The 27,581-nt window shown below is 44.7% G+C and overlaps 1 protein-coding gene across 2 annotated transcripts in view; it reads left to right on the top strand.

Moving 5' to 3' along the window:
- KDM3B (lysine demethylase 3B) overlaps window positions 1–27,581 on the top strand; it is an 892,876-nt gene that overhangs the window by 86,457 nt on the left and 778,838 nt on the right. For both annotated transcript variants that reach the window (XM_069244431.1, XM_069244432.1), the window contains exons 5-7: window positions 1,010–1,134; window positions 1,877–1,951; window positions 2,854–3,339. In XM_069244431.1, the coding sequence (XP_069100532.1) occupies window positions 1,010–1,134; window positions 1,877–1,951; window positions 2,854–3,339 (686 nt within the window). The remainder of the gene's footprint in view (window positions 1–1,009; window positions 1,135–1,876; window positions 1,952–2,853; window positions 3,340–27,581) is intronic.

Raw genomic sequence — 27,581 nt, 5'->3', positions numbered from 1 at the left:
GTTGGGTCCTGCAGGACTTTGTGATCTAATTGGTTTTGCAGACCCACGTCTGGGAAGGTATTGCTTGGGTATCTTTTCCAAGGTAAGAAACCTATGGCTAGAAGTCTGTCAGATGAACTAGTTGGTTACCTTGGTAAAGCCTTATTTGGGAGGGACTCTAAATTGCCGCAGATTCCTTACCGACCCACAAGTCCTTCCTGTTCTGCAAACAGATTATGATAGAGGAAACATTCTCTTAAGGGCCTTAGTTTGGGAATGTTATAAAACAGGTTCCTGAATATTATTTAAAATACACAAAGCTAACCTCATGCATAACACTAACTGCGCAGTTTTACTTAAAATATGATACATGTAAGAGCTATGAAGACTTTTCAGTTGTTATCTCAGCCCTAGAGATGCTAATGGCTTCCTCTGTGAAAATTTACTTGCAGTTAATTGTCTTTTAGTTAAAGTAGTATACTTACCTGATCAAAGTGAGTAGTTTGACATTGTTTGTGTTTCTTGCATTGCGCTCTACCCCTGTCAACACATAGATCTTGGGTGTCCAGTGATGGGCTGGTGAGGGGACAATAATGCTGTCAATGTGAGTTTCATCTGGATCTATTATATGTATAATTATCTTACTGGATATCCGGAAAATCTGGCATGCATCCAGACCTTTCTGTGAGACCCCCATGTTCTAGAGTAAGTCTTAACTTCTCAACTTTGCTGCAAATGTAAAGTCTGATATCGGAGATGGTAACATTGTTATCGAGTTGGGACAAAAGTAGTACATAAGATGCACAACAGTCTCTTCCCGGTGAGGCTTCAGTTTATTTGTGTGAGTTGCAGTTATTGCGATTCTCTCTCCCCCACCCCCCAATGAGGTTGTTTTTCTTAGTAAAGTCCTTTTGGATGTTGTGAAGGATATGTCCTGCTTTATCTAATTTGAGGTGTGCCCTCGGTGTAACATAAGAAATGCTGATAGTTACTGATGGCTGTTGTGTTTGAAGACTGTTTTTCTTTGCAGGTACCTACAGTGTCCAAGGCCAGAGAGTAAAGGTGTACCAGACAGAAGGGCCAGAACCCTGGCTAAGTGGGGTAGTTATCCAGCAGGACCCTACCACTTGTATCATGGACATATCCATTAGTGAGGTACGATGTAAACACCTAGCACAGAACTCCTGGCTATATATTTGAATGTGTTGACTGTGTCCTTTATTGCCCATTGCGCACCCCTTATGGTAGTCCGTGAAAGTGGTTGAAATTCTCTACCAGCTGTGGCATGTTTGGGGATATCGCTGTTCATTTAATATTTGTACACCACGTTGTGGGAAGCATGGCATGAGTCGTTGCACAGTGTCACATGTTTGTAGTTTTTGGTAGTTGGCCTAGGGAGGTAATTCCCCCCCTTAAAAGATTCTGTTTGCCACTAATATTGAAACATCGCCTGTAAAATGATTAGCAGTTTGTGTCTATGTATTATTGGGGGCATGGGTGCTCGGGTGTAGCATTTAGTCCAATCAAGATATAGACCTTGTGACTTATTTGTTTGGGAGGGGGGTGAGCTGTTAACATTTATGAGGAATGGGTTCATCTAATAAGTTGTAGCCTGCATGGGTGTTGGTACCTCTTCTTGCACCTTTCCACCTCTTTCCAGTAAAGAATAGTGATCATTCTGACCTGCTTCCTTTGCCTTGCTTTCTTGGCATAGAACACTAAATGGGTAGTTCCTGCACTATTAGCAGTTCTTTCTTGAAGATTGGTTGGATGGACTGTCTCCTAAAAGTTCTCTGTTGTGATTGGTTCTTTTGGATGGTCGAGCCTTCATTCTTACACTGGCTCTTTCTGTGCCTAAATGTTTTGTTTCTTACCATCCACCTTTTTGTCTCTGCAGTGCCCTGAGACCAAGTGTGTCGACCCAAGACTTGTCCATGTGACGCTGATGGAGAGTTCTCTGCTACAGAAGGAGGTATATTGTGTAGAGCACCTTCCGAGCACTATTTTGAAATGAAATGACCATAAGCTACCTTAGGAAATATGTACCATATTGGGATTGGGGGGTGAATGTATAACACATTGATTGTAATATGGTGCACTTTACCTGTTTGTGCCTAGCACACACATTTTACTAAGTGCCATGATACAAACAGGGATAGAACACACTTGTTACATAATATGGACCCACAAGATTACAACCACCTGTTAATTAGTTCCCAATAGTACAATCTAGTGTGTTGTAGAAGATGTTGCCAAACAGCAAACCACATGAGGAGCCCTAGGATGATCCCTTAAGGCACTTCGTAATTTGTAAAAATGTGCACCACAATACAGGTGAGCCATAGAAGTCCATAGGAGTGTTACTTTTGTAGGGTCTGATGAGATGCAAAGTTGTAACTTAGTGATTTGATCACTGGTGCTTTTCAGCTTTCAGAACAGGTATATCTATGTGCTTGAGGCTTGGAGATAGGGAGAATATAGTCAGGAGTAACTTGAGTATTTATTAAGAAGTGGATCATGGAAACTGTAACTGTATGAGGGGAAGTGTTACGTTTGCTACATCTTGAGGTATTCAGCAGCATTGCATCAGTGTCACACACCAAGGATCGTGCAGTGTGCTACAGTTTTTTGGGGCAGGTGATTATGGCATAGGAAAGAGCTTGTGGTTTGTTGTGCCTGGTATTGTTTGAGGTATGCTACAGCATTCGGCAGAGTACAACCTTAGTATTCCTTCATGGAATACCATTTGGATGGGAAGGGTATTGACTGCTAGCTGTTTGGTGCAAGAATTTAATTTGAGGAAGTGTTAAACTTCCTGGTTTTGTGGTTTAGGGAAGAAATTTGCAAAACCTTCTTTAATCTTGTTCTTTCTAGGGAGCTTCTTTGAATGCTGCCAATGCCCCCAAATTGAAGAAGGAGAGTGGGGACATGAGTGATGGCCGGAGGAGGAAGGGGGACTTGGACCTTGAAAGTGTTCCTTTTTTGAAAAAGGTGAAGGGGGATTCTGCTGATGTGAACATCAGTGATCGTGAAGGGCTGCTGATAGAGAACACCAAGAAGGACAGTGCATGTGATTCACCAGCCAAACAATCATCCCAGATTGTTCCGCAAATTAACCAGGATATTAAGTTTGTCACAAACACCAAAGAGAATGGGCGAACTGTAATGCAACAAGATCAGCCAGTTAGCTCTGAGAAGCACCTCCCGTTCTTGTCGTCGTCACTGGAACAAGTTGGACAAAGCCTTGGAACTCATGCTAGTGGGTTCTCCTCTGTTTCTGCCACAGCAAGAATGTTGGACACTGGCTGGCCTTCAGTGACTGCACCGGATAGCTTGAAACCCAACTGGGTTATTCCTCAGGTGAGATTAGTTTGCATTAATTCTGTTGGGCAGTGATCAGATTATTTTTATCTACCACCACCTTTATGTCCTTTATTTATCTTGTGCACTCCATTTTGCCAAGCTTTTATTGATTGTGGGAGGTTTGATTTTGATTCAGGGAAAATCGTAGGTATAACAGTGAAAGAAAATGAGTGGCTTACTAGAATCTGTTCTTAAAACACATCTCCTAAAGTGGTTGCCTAGTTCTTCTTTTCTGTCTTATCTTCTACAGCAGCATTGGCCCCAAATCTAAAACGATTCTTCCAACAGAAGTGTGGTTGTCTTTTGTGTGTTTGATAGCTATTTGGAAAGATTGTTCTGTGAAGATATGTTGATTCTATGTTTGGTAACATGTCCATCCCTCTCTTTTGAGAGTGGAATGTCTGGAGACCAAAATAACTTTTGTTTTGTGAATGCTTGATTTCTATTTGTTTCTGTTTTGTCCTTTAAATTTGGTTTGAGATTGCATGTTGTCCAGATGTAGATAATTTTAGTTATTGCATTGCTTGTTAGGGCCAACCATATTTATTCTTGCTTATTCACTTAAACCAACATGTTCATATATTTGTTACATTTTAAGTATTTTCTTCAGCTTATCCTTTAGAAAAACGAAGAGTTTTTTTCCACATTCTAAGCTTTGATTCTTGGCAGGTTTTAAAACAGATCCCATTAGAGAGAAAAAACAAGAGGTTGAGCGCACAAGCTCTTTGACCTGTTGTAAGTGTTGTGGACTTTTAACCACCCCCATCTCATGCCCATCACTTTCACTCGTTCTTTGGCTTGGTGTTAAAGTATTTTATTTCACTGGTAAATGCTTTACGTTGGTCCCGCCTTGAGGCTATTTTTGTTACACCTTGCAGACTGCCCACGTTACATGGATTATTGCACGATCACCAATGTACTTTAGCGTGGGTGAACTATTTTTTTTCCTTTTGTGTCTCTCCTTCCTGCGCGTACAGGCACAACAGTGTGAACTTATCAACAGCATTATTGAATCACTGGTCACATTGGTCACAGTTAACTTAATTAGTTATTTCTTGTGGCTCGCCCCTTTAAACACTTGAAATTGGCCAAAAGAAGCATTATACAGATAACAGGCTTTTGTTTTAAGCAGAAGCATGTTATTGCATTTTTAAAAAGGTAACAGTATCCAACTGCAATGTTTAAATAGGCCTAGACATATTAAAATATTGCCATCTTTATAAAATAATTGTGAAAAATTCTGAGGGGGGCCCAATGAATTTTATTTTCCAACAGGAGGGGGGGGGAAGGGGGGGGGGTGGCATTAAAAAGTTTGGAGACCACTGCTCTAGGAGTTAACTATATAGTTACATGAACATGTTTATTTCAAATGTTATTTTCATTGTGGTGACATCTAGGGACTGTTCTAAGCATTACAATCAAATCAATGTACTAAAATATTTGTGGCACATGGAAACGTGCCCCATAATGCTTTGCAGGGCATTGATTTCACAAAACATTTTTGTGCATAACATATCCTGTGGTGGTCCTAGGACAATGGGTGGACCACCAAAACTTTCAGCACAACATGGGTCCTTCTGTCTACATCATTGTTGGGTTCCCACACTGTTAGTGGGAACTCCAAAATATTAACCCCTACCACCATTCATTGTCTTTTTAAGGTCTCTCTTTGCTGGAACTTTTTGCAGCTGACAGAAGTTATGTTTTAGGGGCCTTGCTTGTAATATCATTGCAACAGACCTGCTAGCCTTGAAGATGCGTAATGCACTTTGTCCACTAGGGACTAAATATATGGCTTCACTGCATTACTTTTTCCTGTTTTTTCATGGGGTTATGCTATTTAGGGACTAACCGTATGGTTACATGACCATGTTTCTAACATACAAAATTTGTTAGGGTGTTTTGAGCATTACAGTCTAATACCAAAAGTCTGTTTCTGAAAAAGGTTTATATGATAATTGTATATGTTTTTAATCATCTCTCCTTATTACAATTATGACCATGATTCAGGCCAACTTAACATCCTTATTACACTTTCACTGCTTGAACACTCCTGATATGTGTGGGTGACCCTTCTAGTTTATTTCTCTTCTGTGGCTGTCTTGTCATTTTGGGGGGGAGTTGTGCTAGGCAGCCAACGACTCTGATGGTGGAGTGGTGAAAATGGTACTGTATTGGAATTAGTATGGCAGATTTAATTAGTATGCTAAATAGCAACATTTTGTTTTTTGCTGCATAAAGAGAAAGAAGGTAAATTGAAGTGCTTTCGTTATATGCAGGGCCCCTGGAATTATATGGCAGTAAAAGGTGTAATTATGAGGCAAGGTTGACAGATTATGTGGCAAGAAAAGTCCAGTTATGAATTTAACATTGCCATTAGCTCTAACTCAAGAAATCGCGAGACTCATTGCATTGCAAATGCTTGTTTTGAAAACTGTGTTGATAAATTAGGGTCCCTACATTCTGCCTCTTAAGACTGAGCATCTGCCTTTTCATTTTTATGGCAATCCAGCTGTTTTTGAATGCACTAACTTCAAAAACCCGCCTTCTCCCAGCGATCTTACCTAAGTTTTATTTCAAGCATTTTCCAGCTATTCCTTTGTCAGCAGGACTGTCGGGAATTGTAAGGAATACTGTCAAGATAAGTATTGAGAGAGAACCTAGGTCAGTCGAGGGCTTCTGAGATAAACAAGTGGCAATGAGAAGGAACCCTTAAGAGTCATAGGAAGAAAAAGTGAGTGAAAGCTGCCCATGGAAGAAGGCATTATTAGGCAGAGGATAACATCATACAAGCCCGATGGAAGGGTCAGAAAGAGAGCCCTGGGCAGAGCTGGCAGGAAATTGGTGAGTCAAAACTGTTTTGAGAAAACCATATCACCAGCGTTGATGGAGGCTCAATAGATTTTTCATCCTACTCCGAATGATTGACAGTATGGACTTTGAGAGGGGGCTTATTGCATCCTTAGAAATGTTTTGCAGGGCTTTTTTCAAATAACTTTAAAAGAGGCTAATACCTCTTTGACCCTGGAGAAGGACTCTTGCTGCTTTCATTCACAAATAACTTTACCACCCATGAGGAGCTGATAGAGGCTCCACGGTGGAAGAATGCCTGGCAGGAGTAGCTTTCCAATGCAGAATCTAATGAGAAAAAATAAGTGGGCATTGGTGTAATAAATGCTCTTGCACAGTTGTGCATTGAATGGAAGACCCTGCAGTATTGTCTTCGGTGTCAAACATGTTGAAGAACAAAAACAAAATTGCATCTGGCCTCTGTATGGGCATTAAATACAAACCTTGCATATGACTTGCTGGAGCCTGGTCACTACATCCTTTTCAACCTCCTTTTTTTGACCATGAACTGAGACAGCCACCCTCTACTGGGTATTTTGGGAGGCTGACACCTGAATCTCAGTTAGAATAAAAGGTATAAAAACTGGGCAGAAGGAGAATTTGTTGGCTCTAAGTATTAGTAAAGGTAGCGAGAATGGGTATTGTGAGTGCAAATAGAGAAAAGCACACCATAACAAAGCGAAGAAGGTGGTACCTACACATTAATGGGAAGAAAATCATCTAAGTTCTACGAACAAAGACAGAACAAGCTTTGTCAAAGCCACTATATTTCACCTTTGAAAAATCTATTAGTTTTATCAATGTTTTTACATGTTGCACAACATAGGACCCCCCCTCCAAAAAAAGCGATGTTGCACAGCAGTCTGAGCTGCAATGCACCATGGAAAAAAACACAGGGGGAACTGGTTGGGGGTGGGGGGCAACATGAGGGAGGAGAGCGGAAAACATTTTGGAGAGCAGAAGGGGAGTTGGGTGGTTTGAGTGAAACAACAGCAAGTGGTAGGAAGGCATGTGTTGCTTCACAAGCAACAGTGAGCAGGATAAGGGAGATGGGTGGATAACAGACAATGGTGAGTGGGAGGATTGACTGAATGACGAATATGGGGTGAGTGAAAAACAATTGAGGGTGGAGGGTTGTGTAGGAAACACAAAGCAGTATGGGGTGAAGGAGAAGAAATGCAGGGACATGCGCTTAATAATAGTGAATGTTGAAAAGTAACAAGAGTATTTGCAGGATCCTGGGACCAGTAGAAGGATACTGGCTGCAGACAGGAAGCTTTGCTTGGTCCGTGCTCCACAGTAGGGACACAGATAAAGACCAAGTACAAAGCCTGATGCGAGGAGTTTGTGCTGACCAATCGGAAACGAATGTTATGGGCAGGCTCTAAGCCCTTTTGTAAGATTATTCTTTTTACGCAATATATTGCAAGCGCTTTCTCAAGCGCTGTGCAGGCAAAACCTAAAAGTGACAGATGAGGAATAGGAACCTCAAACTACCTAGTGCCTTCAGTACTCTCATATAATACTGTAATTATGTTTGAGGCATGTGTGGCTGCAGATTCATATGCTGTGTATACTCTTGCCATCTAGTGGTACTGTGACTCCACCTCTTGCTTGGTAATCAACTTCGTTGTTCGATTATTTTCTTTCTGCTGTCTGGCTTTGACGTGTGCTCCTATGCTCCAGATAGACACTGTTGCAGTGTTCTTTTCGGTCTTCATGGTTCCTCTCCCTCTATATTGTATTTGACTCTTGTCTGGGTCTGTTATCCGGTTGACTCAGGCACCTGGTGGCCTGGCACACTCAGTATGTCTTTCCTGTGGTGGTACAGATGCCCTTTCGATATTGCCCTCTGTGTCTTGTGAAGTACCCCTGGGCCAACATCCACCAGGTCTTTAATCTTTGCATCTCGCCCAAGCATGACAAGACCTCTTGCAGCAGGTGCCGGTCATTCAACAAGGACTCTTCGAGACACCCGAGCCCGTCGACTTAAGATGTGCATGAGCTGCAAAGAAACTCCATACCTCTTAGGTGCCCACAACTTTGAGGGAGAACATCATCTGGAGCCTTCGGCTGCCCACCAGGGGGCTTTCTCGCCCAAAGAAAGGTCCAGCTCCGACCTCTAGATTGAAAACCTCTTGCCAGCTCAGCTGGCCATGAGTACAGCTTCCGCTCCCCCTCAACACTTCTCCGAGCTTCCACCTCACAAGGGTTGTTAATTCGCTCTGGATCAACAGAAGCAGGCTTCTGGGCCACCACTACCTTCGGGCCTTGGTCAGCACCGACTGTCCATTTATGACATCATGCCCAGCTTCAGCTCTGCACTGAAGAGAATCTTGAAGCTGCTGGCTGAGCGTCTTGTCTGAACCATCAACGTTGAAATCAAAATCTACGTCTGCGTTGAAACATTTGATGCCAAACAGGACATCACCTGTTGAACTTGTCGAATTGGTCCACCAGAAATTGCAGGACAAACTTGACGCATGCCAAAGGCAGATGGTCATACATGCCAAATCCTCATTCATCCTTGCGTGCCAGGCGCTCAACCTTTGAATAGGCAGCTTAGATCTGAGTAAAGTGTGGAGCCCATTTTCCCACCAAAGCAACCAAAAAGGTAAAACAAAGGTACAAGTCCCCCTCCTGACTAGGAGGTGTCACTCCCCTACTCCACTTACCCTAGAGCTCCACCATCACCTTCCCCACCTCCTTCTCTGACCCAGATATGTACACACAATAGGGATCACCATACTCTGACATAGGTGAACAGGGGGACACATACAACATGCCTCCCCCGGAGACCCTTAGAACTTGGATATACCAGGGGATACAGATCCCGACCCATACACTTCCTGTCCCTTCCTACCAGATGACCCCACCTCCTACCATGACTTATCAGGTAGGGCTCCAGCTTACCAAAGCGTAGCACAAGGATCCTCTCGAAGAGGATACTCTCTTTAACCATCGTTCCATGCACTATCTTCGTACGCTGAAAGGACATGCTCCTGATATCTTCAAGTAGCCCGTTAAGACTCGGGATATCACTCTCTGGATGGATAAAAAAAATACAAAGCTTCCCTTTTAGATCCCATTTGTTGGGGGCCAACACCCTCACGACTCTTGTTGGTGCATATCGCTTTCAAGTGGGCAAACACACAGGGCACTTGTGATGCCCCTCAGCTGGACAAGGAGACCAAATGGATAGACGCTGCTGGCAGGCTTGTTGCATTGCAGTCTGCCAATCTGTGGTGTATCGTCAACTTGATCTGCCTGTTCTCCAGATACGATTTGGCCCTCTAGGACAAAATAAAATAGCTCCTTCAACATCTCCTACAGTAACGTTGTTAAGAGAGGGCATGGACTCGTCTCGGAAGGCAAGTTTATCTCCAATACTACTGTTAGGTGTGTCTTAGATGCTGCAGACACAGCTACTCCGGGGCATCAACTCTGGTGTCCTCCTTAGGAGTCACACCTGGCTGTGTTTCTGGCTTCAACCTGTGTTTTGCTTTACTTTTGACTGAGCCAAAATATACTAAAAGGTGTCAAAAAGATTCTCTGGAATGCACTTCTTAATCCAAAGAAGACATTTATTATAGCTTTTCGCGAGGCTCGTGAAGGAAGGCTTGAGCAGCCAAAAGTGTACTTTTAAAATGTGCAACAGTGAAGTAAGACCATGTATAAAGAATCTTCAGTCTATAAACTACAAATATATACATGCAAGGATACAATTACATTGATATATATATATGTTCGATGGCATGTGTAGCTGCAGATACACATGCTTTGCACATCCCGCCATCTAGTGTTGGGCTCGGAGTGTTACAAGTTGTTTTTCTTCGAAGAAGTCTTTTCGAGTCACGAGATCGAGGAACTCTTCCCCTTTCGGCTCCATTGCGCATGGGCGTCGACTCCATCTTAGATTGTTTTCTTTCCGCCATCGGGTTCGGACGTGTTCCTTTTCGCTCCGTGTTTCGGTTCGGAAAGTTAGTGAAAATCTCAAAAAATTTGACGGTATTGTTTACATTCGGGATCGGGTTAGTTACAACAGATCGAGACCGAATTTTGAAGAACTCCGGCGACCCTTCGGGTTTTCGATTCCCCGGCGGGGCCTGGTAGGCCCGACCACATGCGTCTTCAAGGCTAATGGAACGGACCTCATTCCGCTTCTGCCCCGAATGTCACAACAAGTATCCTTATACAGATTAGCATCTGGTCTGTAATTTGTGTTTGTCTCCAGAACACAAGGAGGATACTTGTGAGGCCTGTTGAGCGTTTCGGTCCAGGAAGACCTTAAGGGACCGAAGAGCAAGAAGACTACAGATGGCGTCGGTGCCGACAGGACAAAAACACATGGAGGAAGAAGAGGAAGCCTTCTCCATTGAGGATTCCGACTCGGAAGAGGTCGATCCTGCACAGACGCCAAAAACCGTGAGTAAGACGTCGATACACAAAACTCACGTAAAGACCACAAAAGCCCAAGGGATGCCACCGCCAGCAGGCCATGGCTTAACCCGAAAAATAGGTGACCAAGCATCTGCACCGAAAAAGGGCATGCATGTGTCGAAGTCATCCGACTCCGGTCGAGATACCGGCACAGAGCAGACTCGACCCCGAGACCCCGAGACACCGGGTCAGAGCAATCTCGGCACCGAGAGAGCGGCACAGAAACAAATCGGCACCAAGAGATCACTACGCCGAAGAGCAAAAAAGTGTTGTCGGAACCGAAAAAAGCAGCCGAAAAGGATTCAGTACCGAAACATCCTGCCTCGGAACCGAAAACAAATTCCTACACAGAGGAACAAGGCCTGTCCTCACAAATGCAAACGCATAGATTTGGACTGGAGCTAGAAACAATAGAGCCAGATTACACACAAAGAAGGCTCCACATTCAAAAGGAGACAGGGAAGATCAGTACTCTCCCTCCAATGCGAATGAAACGGAAACTTGCCTTCCAAGAGAAAGACAAGCAGCCACAGGCAAAGGTGGCAAGACAAGTAACCCCACCACCATCTCCACAACGCTCACCACAACCATCACCGGTAGCCACTCCACCAATGATGCAGTCCCCAACTCATACAGGGATGAGTCAGGATGATCCAGACGCGTGGGATCTTTATGATGCACCAGTGTCAGATAACAGTCCTGACTGTTATCCAGCTAGACCGTCACCACCTGAGGACTCTACCGCCTACACACAGGTGGTGTCCAGAGCAGTGGCGTTTCATAATGTCAGCCTGCATGCAGAGCCAATTGAAGACGACTTTCTATTTAACACACTGTCGTCCACACATAGCCAGTACCAGAGCCTCCCCATGCTACCTGGAATGCTAGAACACTCCAAACAAGTGTTTGAGGAGCCTGTCAAAGGAAGGGCCATAACTCCAAGGGTGGAGAAAAAATATAAGCGCCCACCAACAGACCCTGTGTACATCACACAACAGTTAACACCAGACTCAGTGGTAGTAGGTGCAGCACGCAAGAGGGCGAACTCACATACCTCAGGAGATGCACCACCTCCAGACAAAGAGAGTCGCAAGTTCGACGCAGCTGGGAAAAGAGTGGCGGCACAAGCAGCCAACCAATGGCGCATTGCCAACTCGCAGGCCTTGTTGGCGAGATATGATAGGGCTCATTGGGACGAAATGCAACATTTTATAAAACATTTGCCCAAGGAGTTCCAAAAAAGAGCACAAGTGGTGGAGGAAGGACAGATACCTCAAACAATCCGATACGGTCAGCAATGGATGCAGCAGACACAGCTGCTAGGACTGTAAATACAGCAGTAACAATACGGAGACATGCATGGCTGCGTACATCTGGATTCAAGCCGGAAATCCAACAAGCCGTGCTGAATATGCCATTTAACGGACAGCAGTTGTTTGGTCCGGAGGTGGACACTGCTATTGAAAAACTTAAAAAAAGACACTGATACGGCCCAAGCCATGGGCGCACTCTACTCCCCACAGAGCAGAGGCACATTTCGAAAATCACAGTTTCGAGGACAAAGCACTGAACCCACAACCTCACAAACAAGGCCCGCTTATCAGAGCCAATACCAGCGGGGAGCTTTTCGGGGACAATATAGAGGGGGACAGTTCCCAAAGAGTAGAGGGAAGTTCCAAAGTCCCAAAACTCCACAAAATAAACAGTGACTTCGATGTCACAAATCCCCAACACATAACACCAGTGGGGGGAGATTAACCAAGTTCTACAAAAAATGGGAGGAAATAACAAACACGTTGGTCCTAGCCATTATCCAGCATGGTTATTGCATAGAATTTCTAGAATTCCCTCCAAATGTCCCACCGAAAACACACACCATGTCAAAACAACACATAGATCTTCTACAACTAGAAGTCCAAGCGTTGTTGCAAAAAGATGCAATAGAGTTGGTACCAATTCATCAGAGGGGAAGAGGAGTTTACTCACTGTACTTTCTCATACCCAAAAAAGACAAAACTCTAAGACCTATATTAGATCTCAGAACATTAAATATCTACATCAAATCAGATCACTTTCACATGGTGACACTGCAGGACGTAATCCCATTGCTCAAACAACAAGACTACATGACAACACTAGACCTGAAGGATGCGTACTTCCATATACCGATACATCCTTCAAACAGAAAGTACTTAAGGTTTGTATTCCAAGGGGTACATTACCAATTCAAAGTGTTGGCATTCGGGATAACAACTGCGCCAAGAGTTTTTACAAAGTGCCAGGCAGTAGTGGCTGCTCATATCAGAAGACCGCAAATACATGTGTTCCCGTACCTAGACGATTGGTTAATAAAAACCAACACGCAGGAACGGTGCTCACAACACACAAAGTATGTCATAGAAACCCTTCACAAACTAGGTTTCTCACTCAACTACAACAAGTCACACCTTCAGCCGTGTCAAATACAATAATACTGAGGAGCGACAATCAACACAACAGAAGGGATTGCCACTCCAAGTCCACAAAGGGTACAGGCATTTCACAATGTAATACAGGCCATGCACCCAAAACAAAAGATACAAGTCAAGATAGTGATAAACTACTAGGCATGATGTCCTCATGCACATCCATTGTCCCAAACGCAAGATTGCACATGCGGCCCTTACAACAGTGCCTAGCATCACAATGGTCACAGGCACAGGGTCAACTTCAACATCTAGTGTTGATAGACTGCCAAACATACACCTCGCTTCAATGGTGGAACACTATAAATTTAAACAAAGGGCGGCCTTTTCAAGACCCAGTGCCTCAATACGTAATAACAACGGATGCCTCCATGATAGGGTGGGGAGCACACCTCAACCAACACAGCATTCAAGGACAATGGGACACTCAACAAAGACAGTTTCACATAAATCACTTAGAATTACTGGCAGTATTTCTAGCGCTGAAAGCATTTCAACCTATAATAATCCACAAACACATTCTTGTCAAAACAGACAACATGACAACGATGTATTATCTGAACAAACAGGGAGGAACACACTCAACACAGTTGTGTCTCCTGGCACAGAAAATATGGCATTGGGCGATTCACAACCCAATTCGCCTAATAGCACAATTCATTCCAGGAATTCAGAACCAGCTAGCAGACAATCTCTCTCTGGATCACCAACAGATCCACGAATGGGAGATTCAACCCCAAATACTAAACACTTAATTCCAAAGATGGGGAGCACCACAAATAGACCTATTTGCAACAAAAGAAAACGCAAAAAGCCAAAACTTCGCATCCAGGTATCCACAGGATCAGTCTCAGGGCAATGCGTTATGGATGAGTTGGTCAGGGATATTTGCATACGCTTTTCCCCCTCTCCCACGTCTTCCATATCTAGTAAACAAATTGAGTCAAAACAAACTCAAACTCATACTAATAGCACCAACTTGGGCAAGGCAACCTTGGTACACAACACTACTACACCTCTCAGTAGTGCCTCATGTCAACCTACCAAACAGACAAGATCTGTTAACTCAACACAAACAACAGATCAGACACCCAAATCCAGCATCGCTGAATCTAGCAATCTGGCTCCTGAAGTCTTAGAATTTGGACATCTAGACCTTACACAGGAATGTATGGAGGTCATAAAACAAGCTAGAAAACCAACCACAAGACATTGCTATGCAAATAAGTGGAAACGATTTGTTTATTACTGCCATAATAAACAAATTCAACCCTTACACGCATCTGCTAAAGACATCGTCAGCTACCTACTGCACTTACAAAAGTCAAAGCTAGCTTTTTCATCCATTAAAATACATCTCACCGCAATTTCAGCTTATCTGCAAATTACGCACTCAACTTCACTATTTAGGATCCCAGTCATAAAGGCTTTTATGGAGGGCCTGAAAAGAATTATCCCACCAAGAACACCACCAGTTCCTTTGTGGAACCTCAACATTGTCTCAACACAGCTCATGGGTCCACCGTTTGAACCCATGCAGTGAAATACAGGCATTTACCATACAAGAACCCTTTATTCAGAAACACAAGCATAAAGTAGTCTTACGAACAAATCCTAAGTTCTTACCAAAAGTCATATCACCGTTCCACTTAAATCAAACAGTAGAACCACCAGTGTTCTTTCCAGAACCAGATTCTGTAGCTGAAAGAGCACTACATACATTAGACATCAAAAGAGCATTAATGTACTACATTGACAGAACAAAACATATTTGAAAAACAAAACAACTATTCGTTGCTTTCCAAAAACCTCATACAGGGAATCCAATATCCAAACAAGGCATTGCCAGATGGATAGTTAAATGCATTCAAACCTGTTATCTCAAAGCAAAAAGAGAACTGCCTATCACACCAAAGGCACACTCAACTAGAAAGAAAGGTGCTACCATGGCCTTTCTAGGAAACATTCCAATGACTGAAATATGTAAGGCTGCCACATGGTCTACGCCTCATACGTTCACCAAGCATTACTGTGTAGATGTGTTAGCAACACAACAAGCCACAATAGGACAAGCAGTACTACGAACTTTATTTCAAACAACTCCAACTCCTACAGGCTGAGCCACCGCTTTTGGGGAGATAACTGCTTACTAGTCTATGCAAAGCATGTGTATCTGCAGCTACACATGCCATTGAACGGAAAATGTCACTTACCCAGTGTACATCTGTTCGTGGCATGATACCCTGCAGATTCACATGCGCCCACCTGCCTCCCCGGGAGCCTGTAGCTGTTTGAAGTTGATCCTGAACATTTGTAAATTTATAAATATATCGCTTTAAACCACATTATGTACATACATTTTTACTCCATTGCATGGGCACTATTACTATAATACACAACTCCTACCTCACCCTCTGCGGGGAAAACAATCTAAGATGGAGTCGACGCCCATGCGCAATGGAGCCGAAAGGGAAGGAGTCCCTCGATCTCGTGAGTCGAAAAGACTTCTTCGAAGAAAAACAACTTGTAACACTCCGAGCCCAACACTAGATGGCGGGATGTGCAAAGCATGTGAATCTGCAGCGTATCATGCCACGAACAGATGTACACTGGGTAAGTGACATTTTCCATATATATATGGTCCAGTAGAAGGCGTTTTGCCGAAACGCGTTGACAGACATCTCATTCGGGACTCTGAATTACCTGTATAAGCTAAATAAATTCATGAACTAAATACGAGTGCTTTGGACTCAATTGACTTCAACACTTTGGAGATATGTGATGGGATCGGTGCAGCCGTCAGATGGCTATCAGTCCATCTGTTGAAGAAATAATATATATATATATATATATATATATATATATATATATATATATATATATATATATATATATATATATATATAATAATATTCGATGGCATGTGTAGCTGCAGATACACATGCTATGCACAGGTCCTGCCATCTAGTGTTGGGCTCAGAGTGTTACAAGTTGTTTTTCTTCGAAGAAGTGTTTTCGAGTCACGGGATCGAGTGACTCCTCCTCTTCGGCTCCATTGCGCATGGGCATCGACTCCATCTTAGATTGTTTTCTTTCCGCCATCGGGTTCGGACGTGTTTCGTTTTGCTCCGTTAGTTCGAGTCGGAAAAGTACTACAAACTCTCTAAATTTGTCGGTATTGTTTTCGATCGCGTACCATCTATCATTGACACTTCGGTATCGGCGTATACAGTTCTCTACTTGCCCTTTGGGGCACCCACACCCAACTCGGGCCTGGTCAGCCCGACCAAAGCCTTGTTGAAGCCTCATGGACCGGACCCCGTTTCGATTCTGCCGTCTGTGCCACGCCAAGTTCCCGTATACGGACCAACATCTAGTCTGTAACCTGTGTCTATCTCCAGACCACTGAGAGGATACTTGCGAGGCCTGCAGATCGTTACGCTCTAAGAAGACTACGAGACTGAAGAGCGCGAAGGTTGGAAATGGCGTTGAGAAGCACTGAACGCCTCGACGCAGAAGAGGAGGAGATGATTCACACCGCAGTCTCTGTTTGGGGGTCCGAGCACGAGCCTGACAACGACAGACCAATCACAGCAGGCCAGCACGTGAGTATGCCTGCCCCTGTCCCGTCCAAGCCCAAACACAAGGCCTCAGGGACGCCACTGCTGGAAGGCCATGGCTCCCGCCGTAAAAAGACTGCCGGTGACCAAACAACAACTTCGGCACTGAGAGGGGCCACGCCACCGAAGCCTTCGGACTCGAGCCGAAGCACAGGCTCCGAAATAGTCAAGTACAGACCCATCGAGTCAAAGCCTTGAAAATCCCTCTCGGAGCTGTGGCCAACGTCTACTCCAGGCCTTTCGATCCTAAGGAAACCAGTTTCGGAGCCGAAAAGACCCATATATACAGAGGAGCATGGACTTTACAAACAATTGAAAGAAAGCCATAGATTTGCAGAGGAACGCATGCAAATTGAGGAATTTTATGAAAAACAGGCTAGAATTCAAATTCATAAAGACACTAGCAAGATCCTCACTGCACCTGCTCTAAAAACAAAGAGGAAGCTAGCCTTTCAAGGACATTTGGACACTGACCAGCCACCGGCTAAAGTGCCAAAACCCAAACAAAAATCTCCACCTCCTCATTTCTCACCTCACCAGTCTCCTCCTCATTCTCCTCAACTAACTGTTTCTCCACCTATTACCCCCACTGCACAGTCTCCCGTACACTCTGCAGAGTCACGCCAAGATGATGTCGACCCATGGGACCTTTATGATGATCCCATTTCTGACAATAGTCCAGAGTGCTATTTGTCAAAGCCATCACCCCCAGAGGATAGCACCTGATACTCCGGTTCTAGCTAGGGCAGCATCATACCATAACGTAGCCATGCACACAGAACCTCTTGAGGAGGATTATCTATTTAATACATTGTCCTCAACTCACATCACGTACCATAGTCTACCCATGCTTCCTGGCATGCTAAAACATGCACATCAAATTTTTCAGTAACCCGTTAAGGCAAGAGCAATCACTCCTAGGGTAGAAAAGAAATATAAGCCGCCTCCTTCTGACCCAGCTTTTATTACCCAACAGCTACCCCCAGATTCCGTAGTGGTCAGCGCAGCAAGGAAAAGGGCTAACTCCCAGTCGTCTGGTGACGCACCGCCACCAGATAAAGAAAACAAAAAATTCAATGCTGCTGGTAAAAGAGTAACATCACAAGCGGCTAATCAATGGCGAATAGCCAATTCCCAAGCGCTAATGGCTAGATACAAAAGGGCCCACTGGGACGAGATGAGACATCATCCAGCATCTCCCCAAGGATCAACAGAAAAGACCACAGCAAATAGTCAAGGAAGGGCAGGCCATTACGAATAATCAAATCAGGTCAGCGTTAGACTCCGCAGACACAGCCACAAGAACTATCAATACAGCAGTCACCATTAGACGACACACATGGCTTCGGTCGTCAGCCTTTAAACCTGAAATCCAGCAAGCTGTTCTTACAGCCATTGAAAAAATGAAAAAGGACGCAGACACTGCTAAACCTATGGGAGCGCTTTACTCAACACAATAGAGGCTCATTGCGAAAGCCTCAATATAGGGGAAGTTTTAGAGCCCAAACATCTGAGGCATCTACCTCACAATCCAAACCGTCTTTACCAGCCACAGTACCAAAGAGGGTGGCTTTGAGGAACCTACAGGGGACAATTTCCCAGAACTAGGGGAAAATATCAGCCCTCAAAGCATACCACACACACCAAGCAGTGACTTGCTCCACATCTTCCCTCACCACACTTCCCCTGTGGGAGGAAGACTGCAAAAGTTCCACACACACTGGTTACCCATCACAACAGACAGTTGGGTCTTATCCATTATCCAACATGGTTACTGCATAGAATTCGCACATATTCCTCCAGATAAACCTCCAAAACCACACAAACTCTCCTCCCAACACAGTTCAGTGTTGCAAGCAGAGGTTCAGTCATTATTACTCAAATAAGCCATAGAGCTTGTACCATATCATCAAAAAGGAACAGGGGTTTACTCCCTGTATTTCCTGATTCCCAAAAAAGACGGAACATTGAGACCAATACTAGATCTCAGAACTCTCAATCTTTACATCCTATCAGAACACTTTCACATGGTAACACTACAGGATGTAGTCCCACAACAGTATTTAGGAGCCACATTAAATACCCAAACAGAACTTGCAAGCCCAAGTCCACAAAGGGTACAATCATTCCACAATATGTTACCACGAATCCAGCCAAACCAACAGTACACAGTCAAATTTGTCATGAAGCTGTTGGTCATGATGGCATCATGCATCGCCATTGTCCCCAATGCAAGACTAAACATGCGGCCCTTACAACAGTGCCTTGCAAAACAGTGGTCACAGGCACATGGTCAACTACAAGATCTAGTGTTGATAGACCGCCACACACATCTCGCTTCAGTGGTGGAATTCCACAAATTTAAACAAAAGGCGGCCATTTCAAGACCTTGTGCCTTAAACCACACTTAGAACAAATGCATCAATGATTGGATGGGGGATCACACCTCAACAATCACAACATTCAGGAACAATGGGACAACAAACACAAACAACTTCACATAAACCACTTAGAATTGCTAGCTGTATTCCTAGCACTCAAAGCCTTTGAATCTCTTCTTGTTCACAAACACATTCTCCTCAAAACAGACAATATGACTACAATGTACTACCTAAACAAACAGGGAGGAACCCACTCATCACAACTTTGTCTTCTAGCACAAAAAATTTAGCATTGGGCAATTCACAACAACATTCACCCTGTAGCACAGTACATTCCAGGGATTCACAATCAATTAGCAGATGTTCTCAGCGGGGATCATCTGCACACACATGAGTGGGAAATTCACCCCCAAGTACTTTCGCCAATGAGGCATACCAGACATAGATCTTTTCACCACCAGCCAGAACTCAAAATGCCAAAGCTTCGCATCCAGGTTCCCGCACCCTCTATCCAAGGGCATGCTCTATGGATCAACTGGTCAGGGATATTTGCTTACGCTTTTCCCCCTCTCCCGCTCATTCCATTTCTGGTCAACAAACTGCGTCCAAACAAACTCAAGCTCATACTTATAGCGCCAACGTGGGCACGTCAACAATGGTACACCACATTGTAGACCTATCACTAGTACCACACATCAAGCTACCAAACAGGCCGGATATGTTGACACAAAACAAACAACTGATCAGGCACCCAAATCCAGCAATACTCAATCTAGCAATCTGGCTCCTGAAGTCTTAGAGTTTGGATATCTACATCTTCCACCAAAATGTATGGAAGTAATTAAACAAGCAGGAAAACCCATTACCAGGCAGTGCTATGCAAACAAATGGAAAAGGTTTGTCTTTTACTGCCAATCCAAACACATAACACCTCTTTCCGCATCCATACAAGACATTGTAGGTTACTTACTTCATCTACAAAAAGCAAATTTAGCTTTTTCATCCATTCAAATACATATCACCGCTATTTCAGCCTATTTACAAAATATACAAAACAAGTCTCTATTTAGAGTCCCTGCCATCAAAGCCTTCATGGAAGGGCTAAAACTTATCATACCTCCAAGAACACCACCAGTGCTTTAATGGAATCTCAATATTGTACTCACACGGCTCATAGGTCCACCGTTTGAACCCATGCACTTGTGTCAGATTCAATTTCTAACGTGAAAAGTAGCATTCATCGTTGCAAGCACTTCATTACGAAGAGTTAGTGAAATACAAGCATTCACTATTGACCAACCCTTTATACAAGTACACAAACATAAAGTTGTACTTCGCACAAACTCAAAATTCCTACCTAAAGTCTTCACACCGTTTCATATAAATCAAACCGTGGAACTTCCAGTCTTCTTCCCACAGCCAGACTCAGTAGCAGAAAGAGCGCTCCATACATTAGACATTAAAAGAGCTTTAATGTATTACATTGACAGAATAAAATCATTTAGAAAAACTAAACACTTATTTGTCGCGTTCCAAAAAGCCCATACTGGTAATCCTATCTCAAAACAAGGACTAGCCAGATGAATAGTAAAGTGCATCCAAACCTGTTACCTAAAAGCTAAAAGACAGCTATTAGTAACACCAAAAGCACACTCCACCAGGAAGAAAGGAGCAACGATGGCATTTCTAGGAAATATACCAATGGCAGAAATCTGTAAAGCAGCCACTTGGTCAACACCCCATACATTTACCAAGCATTACTGTGTAGATGTGTTAGCAACACAACAAGCCACAGTAGGACAGGCTGTATTAAGAACACTATTTAAAAAAACTTCAACTCCTACAGGCTGACCACCGCTTATGAGAGGAACACTGCTTTGTAGTCTGTGCATAGCATGTGTATCTGCAGCTACTCATGCCACCGAACAGAAAATGTCAATTACCCAGTGTACATCTGTTCGTGGCATGTTCCGCTGCAGATTCACATGCGCCCTCCCTCCTCCCCGGAAGCCTGTAGCCGTTTAAGTTACACTTGAATGCACATATGTATAGATATCTCTGTTCCATTTGCATGGACATCTCTTGCTTTACACTCTATCACTCCTACCTCACCCTCTGCGGGGAAAACAATCTAAGATGTAGTCGATGACCACGCGCAATGGAGCCATAGAGGAGTAGTCACTCGATCCCGTGACTCGAAAACACTTCTTCGAAGAAAAACAAGTTGTAACACTCAGAGCCCAACACTAGATGGCAGGACCTATTTGACGTCTAAAATCCTGATTAAGGTCTCTGAACCTCTTTTTATAGCTTAAAAAAGTGAAGGTGCTTTCTGGAAAAACCCCTCCTGCTTGCGCAAGAAGTATAAAAAAATGCTGGCTATTTTAGGTCAGGGTTGGAAGAATCAGGTTGGAACTGGCCAATTTCCCAAGGTGTCTCACCTAAGCTGTTCCCTGCTGTACCATCCTTATCGTGCTGACTAACTCCTCCATATTATGTCCTAGCTCTTCAGTGATATGTCCTTGCTCTTAGATGAGAAAAAGAACACGCAGAATAGAAAACACGTTGCATAACATGTTTGTACGGAAAACTACTCGTACCCTTAATGTGGCAGTGAAGCTAAGGCTAAGCAGAATACAAAATGGAGTCTGTAACTGGTGATCACTAATGTAACTGTGGACAGCTAAACCAAGTGCAAAGTGGTGCAACACGAAGTCAGTGGTCAAAATACAAATCTCACTACATTCTGCCGTTTGACCAGTGACTCGTGTGGCCTATAGGTTTAACTGGGTCTGTGCCACGGACGTCATGGTTACGTCCTGCGGCACAGTGCTCCTGTACCGAGGATGTAACCATTACGTCCGAGCACCGGACTTCGGAGGGAGCGCTAGTGCTCCCTCTGTGGGCTCCCCACACCCCCAATGGCAGGGCTGGAATGGGAATCGCTTCCCCTTACACCCCCAGTGATGCCTGATGACATCAGCATGCAATCACACGCTGACCTCATCAGAGGCCGCCTCCCATCGCTCTGGAATCTGGACTTCCAGCGCGATCGGAAGAGAAATGCATTTGCATTTCTCTTCCCATCATGTGATGGGGGCCTGAGAGGCTTCAACAGGAAGGGAAGGAATTTCCTTTCCTTTGAAGTCTCTCAGAGCATGTCGGCAGCTGGATCGTGAAGCGATTTGGCTGCTGCAATGCCCCCTAGGCACCAGGAATATTTTTCTTTGTAAAAGTGGCATAAGGGGAGCGACCCCTTATTTTCAAGGCCTTTTCTGCCCCTGCCTATTTTTATTAGTCCAATCTTCCCCCAATGGGGGCAGAAACCACTAGACACCAGGGATTTTTTTTTGTCAGTTTCACATGATTAGAGCAACCCCTTAGGCAAGGGTCGCTCGACAAATTTATTTTAGGCCATTCCTGCTCCTCTTGGGGGCAGATGGGCCTATGTCTATTAAGACAATCTGCCCCCGGGGAGGGGAGGCAGAAACCACTTATGCACCAGGGATTGGTGTGTCTGTGTGTTTTGTTTTGGGGGGGAGGGGGTGCGACAGCCCCTTGGGCAATGGTCGCTCCCCATGGGGGCACATTACTGTTGGCCATAGGCCTAATTTTGGAAGGCCCATCTTCCCCCATGGGGAGCAGAAAGCCCACCAGAGACCAGGGAAGATTTTTTTTCCAAAATAAGAGGGTGGGCTTATGGCCATGCCCCCTCCCCAAATAAATGGAGCCAAAGTTGTTCTGTCCACCAGTGGGCAGATAGGGCAATTACCCCCCCAATCCACAGTAGATGGCAGGGAATTAAAAAAATAAATAGTGGACCGGTGGCTACCAACCAGTATGGCCCTGGTTATGCCCCCACCCCAATTGAAGGGGGTAAGTCTTTCAGTTCTCCCCTGCACACTAAAACATATTATCCCACAGCAAGCATGAGGACTTTTGATTATTTTGGGTTTTGTTTTTACATTTGGGCCATGACAGTTTGGCTAACTTTCTCTTGGAACAAGACCTAGACACATCTAAAAACTAAACATCTGGGTGATACCAGAGTGGTGTGCTTCATGTGCACCCCGCACCATTTTCTTACGCACAATGCCCTGCATACCTCCAACTTTGCTGGAAATCACACATTTTCCCCACAGTTTTGTGATGGAACCTTCCAGAATCTGCAGGAATCCACAAAATTCGTACCACCCAGCATTGTCTCATCTATACAGATAAAAAGAATTCTGCCGCACTTGTCAGCCTAAAAATGTTTTTTTTTTTTTCAAACTGCCTTTTTGACCCCCTGCTTTGGTTACCCCTCAACTGCGACATGTTTGGCTCTTCCCTGCCACAGGCACTTGGCCCACATACACAAGTGAGGTATCTTTTTTACTGGGAGACTGAGGGGAGCGTTGGGTGGTAGGAAATTTGTCCCGGTGCGGTGATCCCACACACGTGGGGAAAAATGTGATTTAAAAAAAATAAAAATCTACATTTGAGGTTTGCTGAGGATTCTGGGTAAGAAAACATTGGGAGATCCACGCGAGTCACACCTCCCTGGATTCCCTCAGTTGTCTAGTTTTCAGAAATGTTTGGGTTTGGTAGGTTTCCCTATATGGCTGCTGAGCCTAGGACCAAAAATGCAGGTCCTCACCCCCGCTAAAATAGGTAGTGTAGTATTTGATAATTTTGATGTGTCCAGATAGTGTTTTGGGGCATTTCCTTTCGCAGGCACTAGGCCTACCCACAAAAGTGAGGTACCATTTTTATCGGGAGACATGGGGGAACGCTGGGTGGAAGGAAATTTGTGGCTCCTCTTCGATTTCAGAACTTTCTGTCACCGAAATGTGAGGAAAAAGTGTTTTTTTTTTTTTTGGCCAAATTTTGCAAAGGATTCTGGGTAACAGAACCTGGTGTGAGCCCCACAGGTCACCCCATCCTCGATTCCCCTAGGTGTCTAGCTTTCAAAAATGCACAGGTTTGCTAGGTTTCCCTAGGTGCCAGCTGAGCTAGAGGCCAAAATCCACAGCTAGGCACTTTGCAAAAAACATGTTGGTTTTCATTGGGGAAAATGTGATGTGTCCATGTTGCGTTTCCTGTCGCAGGCATTAGGCCTACCCATGCAAATGAGGTACCATTTTTATCGGGAGACTTGGGGGAACACAAAATAGCACAACAGGTGTGTAGAAAGTTGGCTCTGTAAATACTATTTCAAAGTAAGAAATAGTGTGCACAGAGTCCAAGGGTTCCCCTTAGAGGTAAGATAGTGGCAAAAAGAGATAATTTCCATGCTCTATTTTGTGGTAGTGTGGTCGAGCAGTAGGCTTATCAGAGGGTAGTGTTAAGCATTTGTTGTACACACAACAATAAATGAGGAACACACACTCAAGGACTGATTCCAGGCCAATAGGTTTTTATATAGAAAAATATATTTTCTTAGTTTATTTTAAGAACCACAGGTTCAAGATTTACAAGTAATACTTTAAATGAAAGGTATTTCACTCAGGTATTGTAGGAACTTTGAATAATCAAAATAGCATGTACAGTTTTGACAAAAATGGCAAACTATTTTAAAAGTGGACTCAGTGCAAAAATCAACAGTTCCTGGGGGAGGTAAGTAAATGTTAAGTCCACAGGTAAGTAAAACACTTACAGGGTTCAAAGTTGGGTCCAAGGTAGCCCACCGTTTGGGGTTCAAGTCAACCCCAAAGTTAACACAATAGCAGCTCAGGGCTGGTCAGGTGCAGAGGTCAAAGTGGTGCCCAAAACACTTAGGCTTCAATGGAAATAGGGGTGCCCCGGTTCCAGTCTGCCAGCAGGTAAGTACCCGCATCCTCGGAGGGCAGACCAGGAGGGTTTTGTAGGGCACCGGGGGGGGGGACACAAGCAGGCACAGAAAGTACACCCTCAGAGGCACAGGGGCGGCCGGGTGCAGAGTGCAAACAGGCGTTGGGTTTCTGATAGGAATCAATGGGGAGACCTGGGGGTCTCTTCAACGATGCAGGCAGGCACGGGGGGCTCCTCTGGGTAGGCTAGGCCTGGGGGTTGCTCCTGCACTGGAGTTCGGTTCCTTCAGGTCCTGGGGGCTGCGGGTGCAGTGCTGGTTCCAGGCGTCGGGTTCCTTGAAGCAGGCAGTCACGGTCAGGGGGAGCCTCTGGATTTCCTCTGCAGGTGTCGCTGTGGGGACTCATGGGGGTCAACTCTGGCTACTCACGGGCTCGCAGTCACCGGGGAGTCCTCCTTGTAGTGTTAGTTTTCAGCAGGTCGAGCGGGGGGCGTCGGATGCAGAGTGGAAAGTCTCACGCTTCCGGTGGGAAACGTGTAGTCTTTAAAAGTTGCTTCTTAGTTGCAGTTTGTTGAACAGGTCCGCTGTTCTCTGGAGCTTCTTGGTCCTTGAGATGCAGGGTAGTCCTCTGAGGCTTCAGAGGTCGCTGGACCCTGTTGGATGCGTCGCTGTTGCAGTTTTCTTCAAAGTAGGGAGACAGGCCGGTGGGGCTGGGGCCAAATCAGTTGTCGTCTCCGTCTTCACTGCAGGGCTTCAGGTCAGCAGTCCTTCTTCTTCTTTAGGTTGCAGGAATCTATCTTCCTCAGTTCTGGGAGCCCCTAAATACTGAATTTAGGGGTGTGTTTAGGTCTGGGAGGGCAGTAGCCAATGGCTACTGGCCCTGAGGGTGGCTACACCCTCTTTGTGCCTCCTCCCTGAGGGGAGGGGGGCACATCCCTAATCCTATTGGGGGAAATCCTCCATCTGCAAGATGGAGGATTTCTAAAAGTAAGAGTCACCTCAGCTCAGGACACCTTAGGGGCTTTCCTGACTGGGGAGTGACTCCTCCTTGTTTTCCTCATTATCTCCTCCAGCCTTACCGCCAAATGTGGGGGCAGTGGCCGGAGGGGCGGGCATCTCCACTAGCTTGGATGCCCTGTGGTGCTGTAACAAAGGGGGTGAGCCTTTGAGGCTCACCGCCAGGTGTTACAGTTCCTGCAGGGGGAGGTGAGAAGCACCTCCACCCAGTACAGGCTTTGGTCGTGGCCACAGAGTGACAAAGGCACTCTCCCCATGTGGCCAGCAACATGTCTGGTGTGTGGCAGGCTGGCAAAATATAGTCAGCCCACACTGGAAGTCGGGTATGCTTTCAGGGGGCATCTCTAAGAGGCCCTCTGGGTTATTTATTGTGCTGAGAAGTTAGATACCAAACTTCCCAGTTTTCAGTGTAGCCATTATGGAACTGTGGAGTTTGTGGTTGACAGACTCCCAGACAATATACTCTTATGTCCACCCTGCACTTACAATATCTAAGGTTTTGCTTAGATGCTGTAGGGGCATAGTGCTCATGCACTTATACCCTCACCTGTGGTATAGTGTACCCTGCCTTAGGGCTGTAAGGCCTGCTAGAGGGGTGACTTTACTATGCCACAGGCAGTGTGAGGTTGGCATGGCACCCTGAGGGGAGTGCCATGTCGACTTAGTCATTTTCTCCCCACCAGCACACACAAGCTGGCAAGCAGTGTGTATGTGCTGAGTGAGGGGTCCCTAGGGTGGCATAAGACATGCTGCAGCCCTTAGAGACCTTCCCTGGCATCAGGGCCCTTGGTGCCAGGGGTACCAGTTACAAGGGACTTATCTGGATGCCAGGGTGTGCCAATTGTGGAGACAAAGGTACAGTTTAGGGAAAGAACACTGGTGCTGGGACCTGGTTAGCAGGGTCCCAGCACACTTTCAAATCATAACTTGGCATCAGCAAAGGCAAGAAGTCTGGGGTAACCATGCCAAGGAGGCATTTCCTTACCAAGTGTTCTTGCACTTAGTCTTTCTCTTTATTATTCCCTTCCAAATGTAAGACAGTGTGTAAAAAAGACGACTATTCTAGAAATGCCCTGTAATTCACATGTTAGTATGGGCACCCCGTAATTCAGAGATGTACAAATATCCTCTGCTTCTCAACACCTTATCTTGTGCCCATTTTGGAAATACAAAGGTTTTCTTGATACCTATTTCTCACTCTTTATATTTCACCAAATTAATTGCTGTATGCGTGGTATACAATGAAAACCCATTCCAAGGTGCAGCTCTTTTATTGGCTCCAAGTACCTAGGGTTCTTGATGAACCTGCAAGCCCTATATATATCCCCACAACCAGAAGAGCCCAGCAGATGTAACAGTATATTGCTTTAAAAAATCTGACATCGCAGGAAAAAGTTAGTCAAACGGGGTGAAAAATGGCTGGGTTTTTTCACCTCAATTTCAATTTTTATTTTTATTTCAGCTGTTATTTTCTGCAGGATAACTTCTTTCGATCTACACAAATTACCCCTTGGTGAATTCAGAATTGTGTTTATTTTTCAAAAATGTTTAGCTTTCAGGGATCCAGCATTGGCTTCACACCCATTTCTCTCACTAACTGGAAGGAGGCTGAAAGCACAAAAAATAGTAAAAATGGGGTATGTCCCAGTAAATTCTGATTTAAGTCTGCCTGATTCTGAAAGCTGGGAAGATGGTG

This window comes from Pleurodeles waltl, chromosome 7, assembly GCF_031143425.1.
Source record: "Pleurodeles waltl isolate 20211129_DDA chromosome 7, aPleWal1.hap1.20221129, whole genome shotgun sequence".
Taxonomy (NCBI): Eukaryota; Metazoa; Chordata; class Amphibia; order Caudata; family Salamandridae; genus Pleurodeles; species Pleurodeles waltl.
The sequence above is the reverse complement of the archived record's forward strand: the minus strand, read 5'-3'. Positions and strand labels throughout refer to the sequence as shown.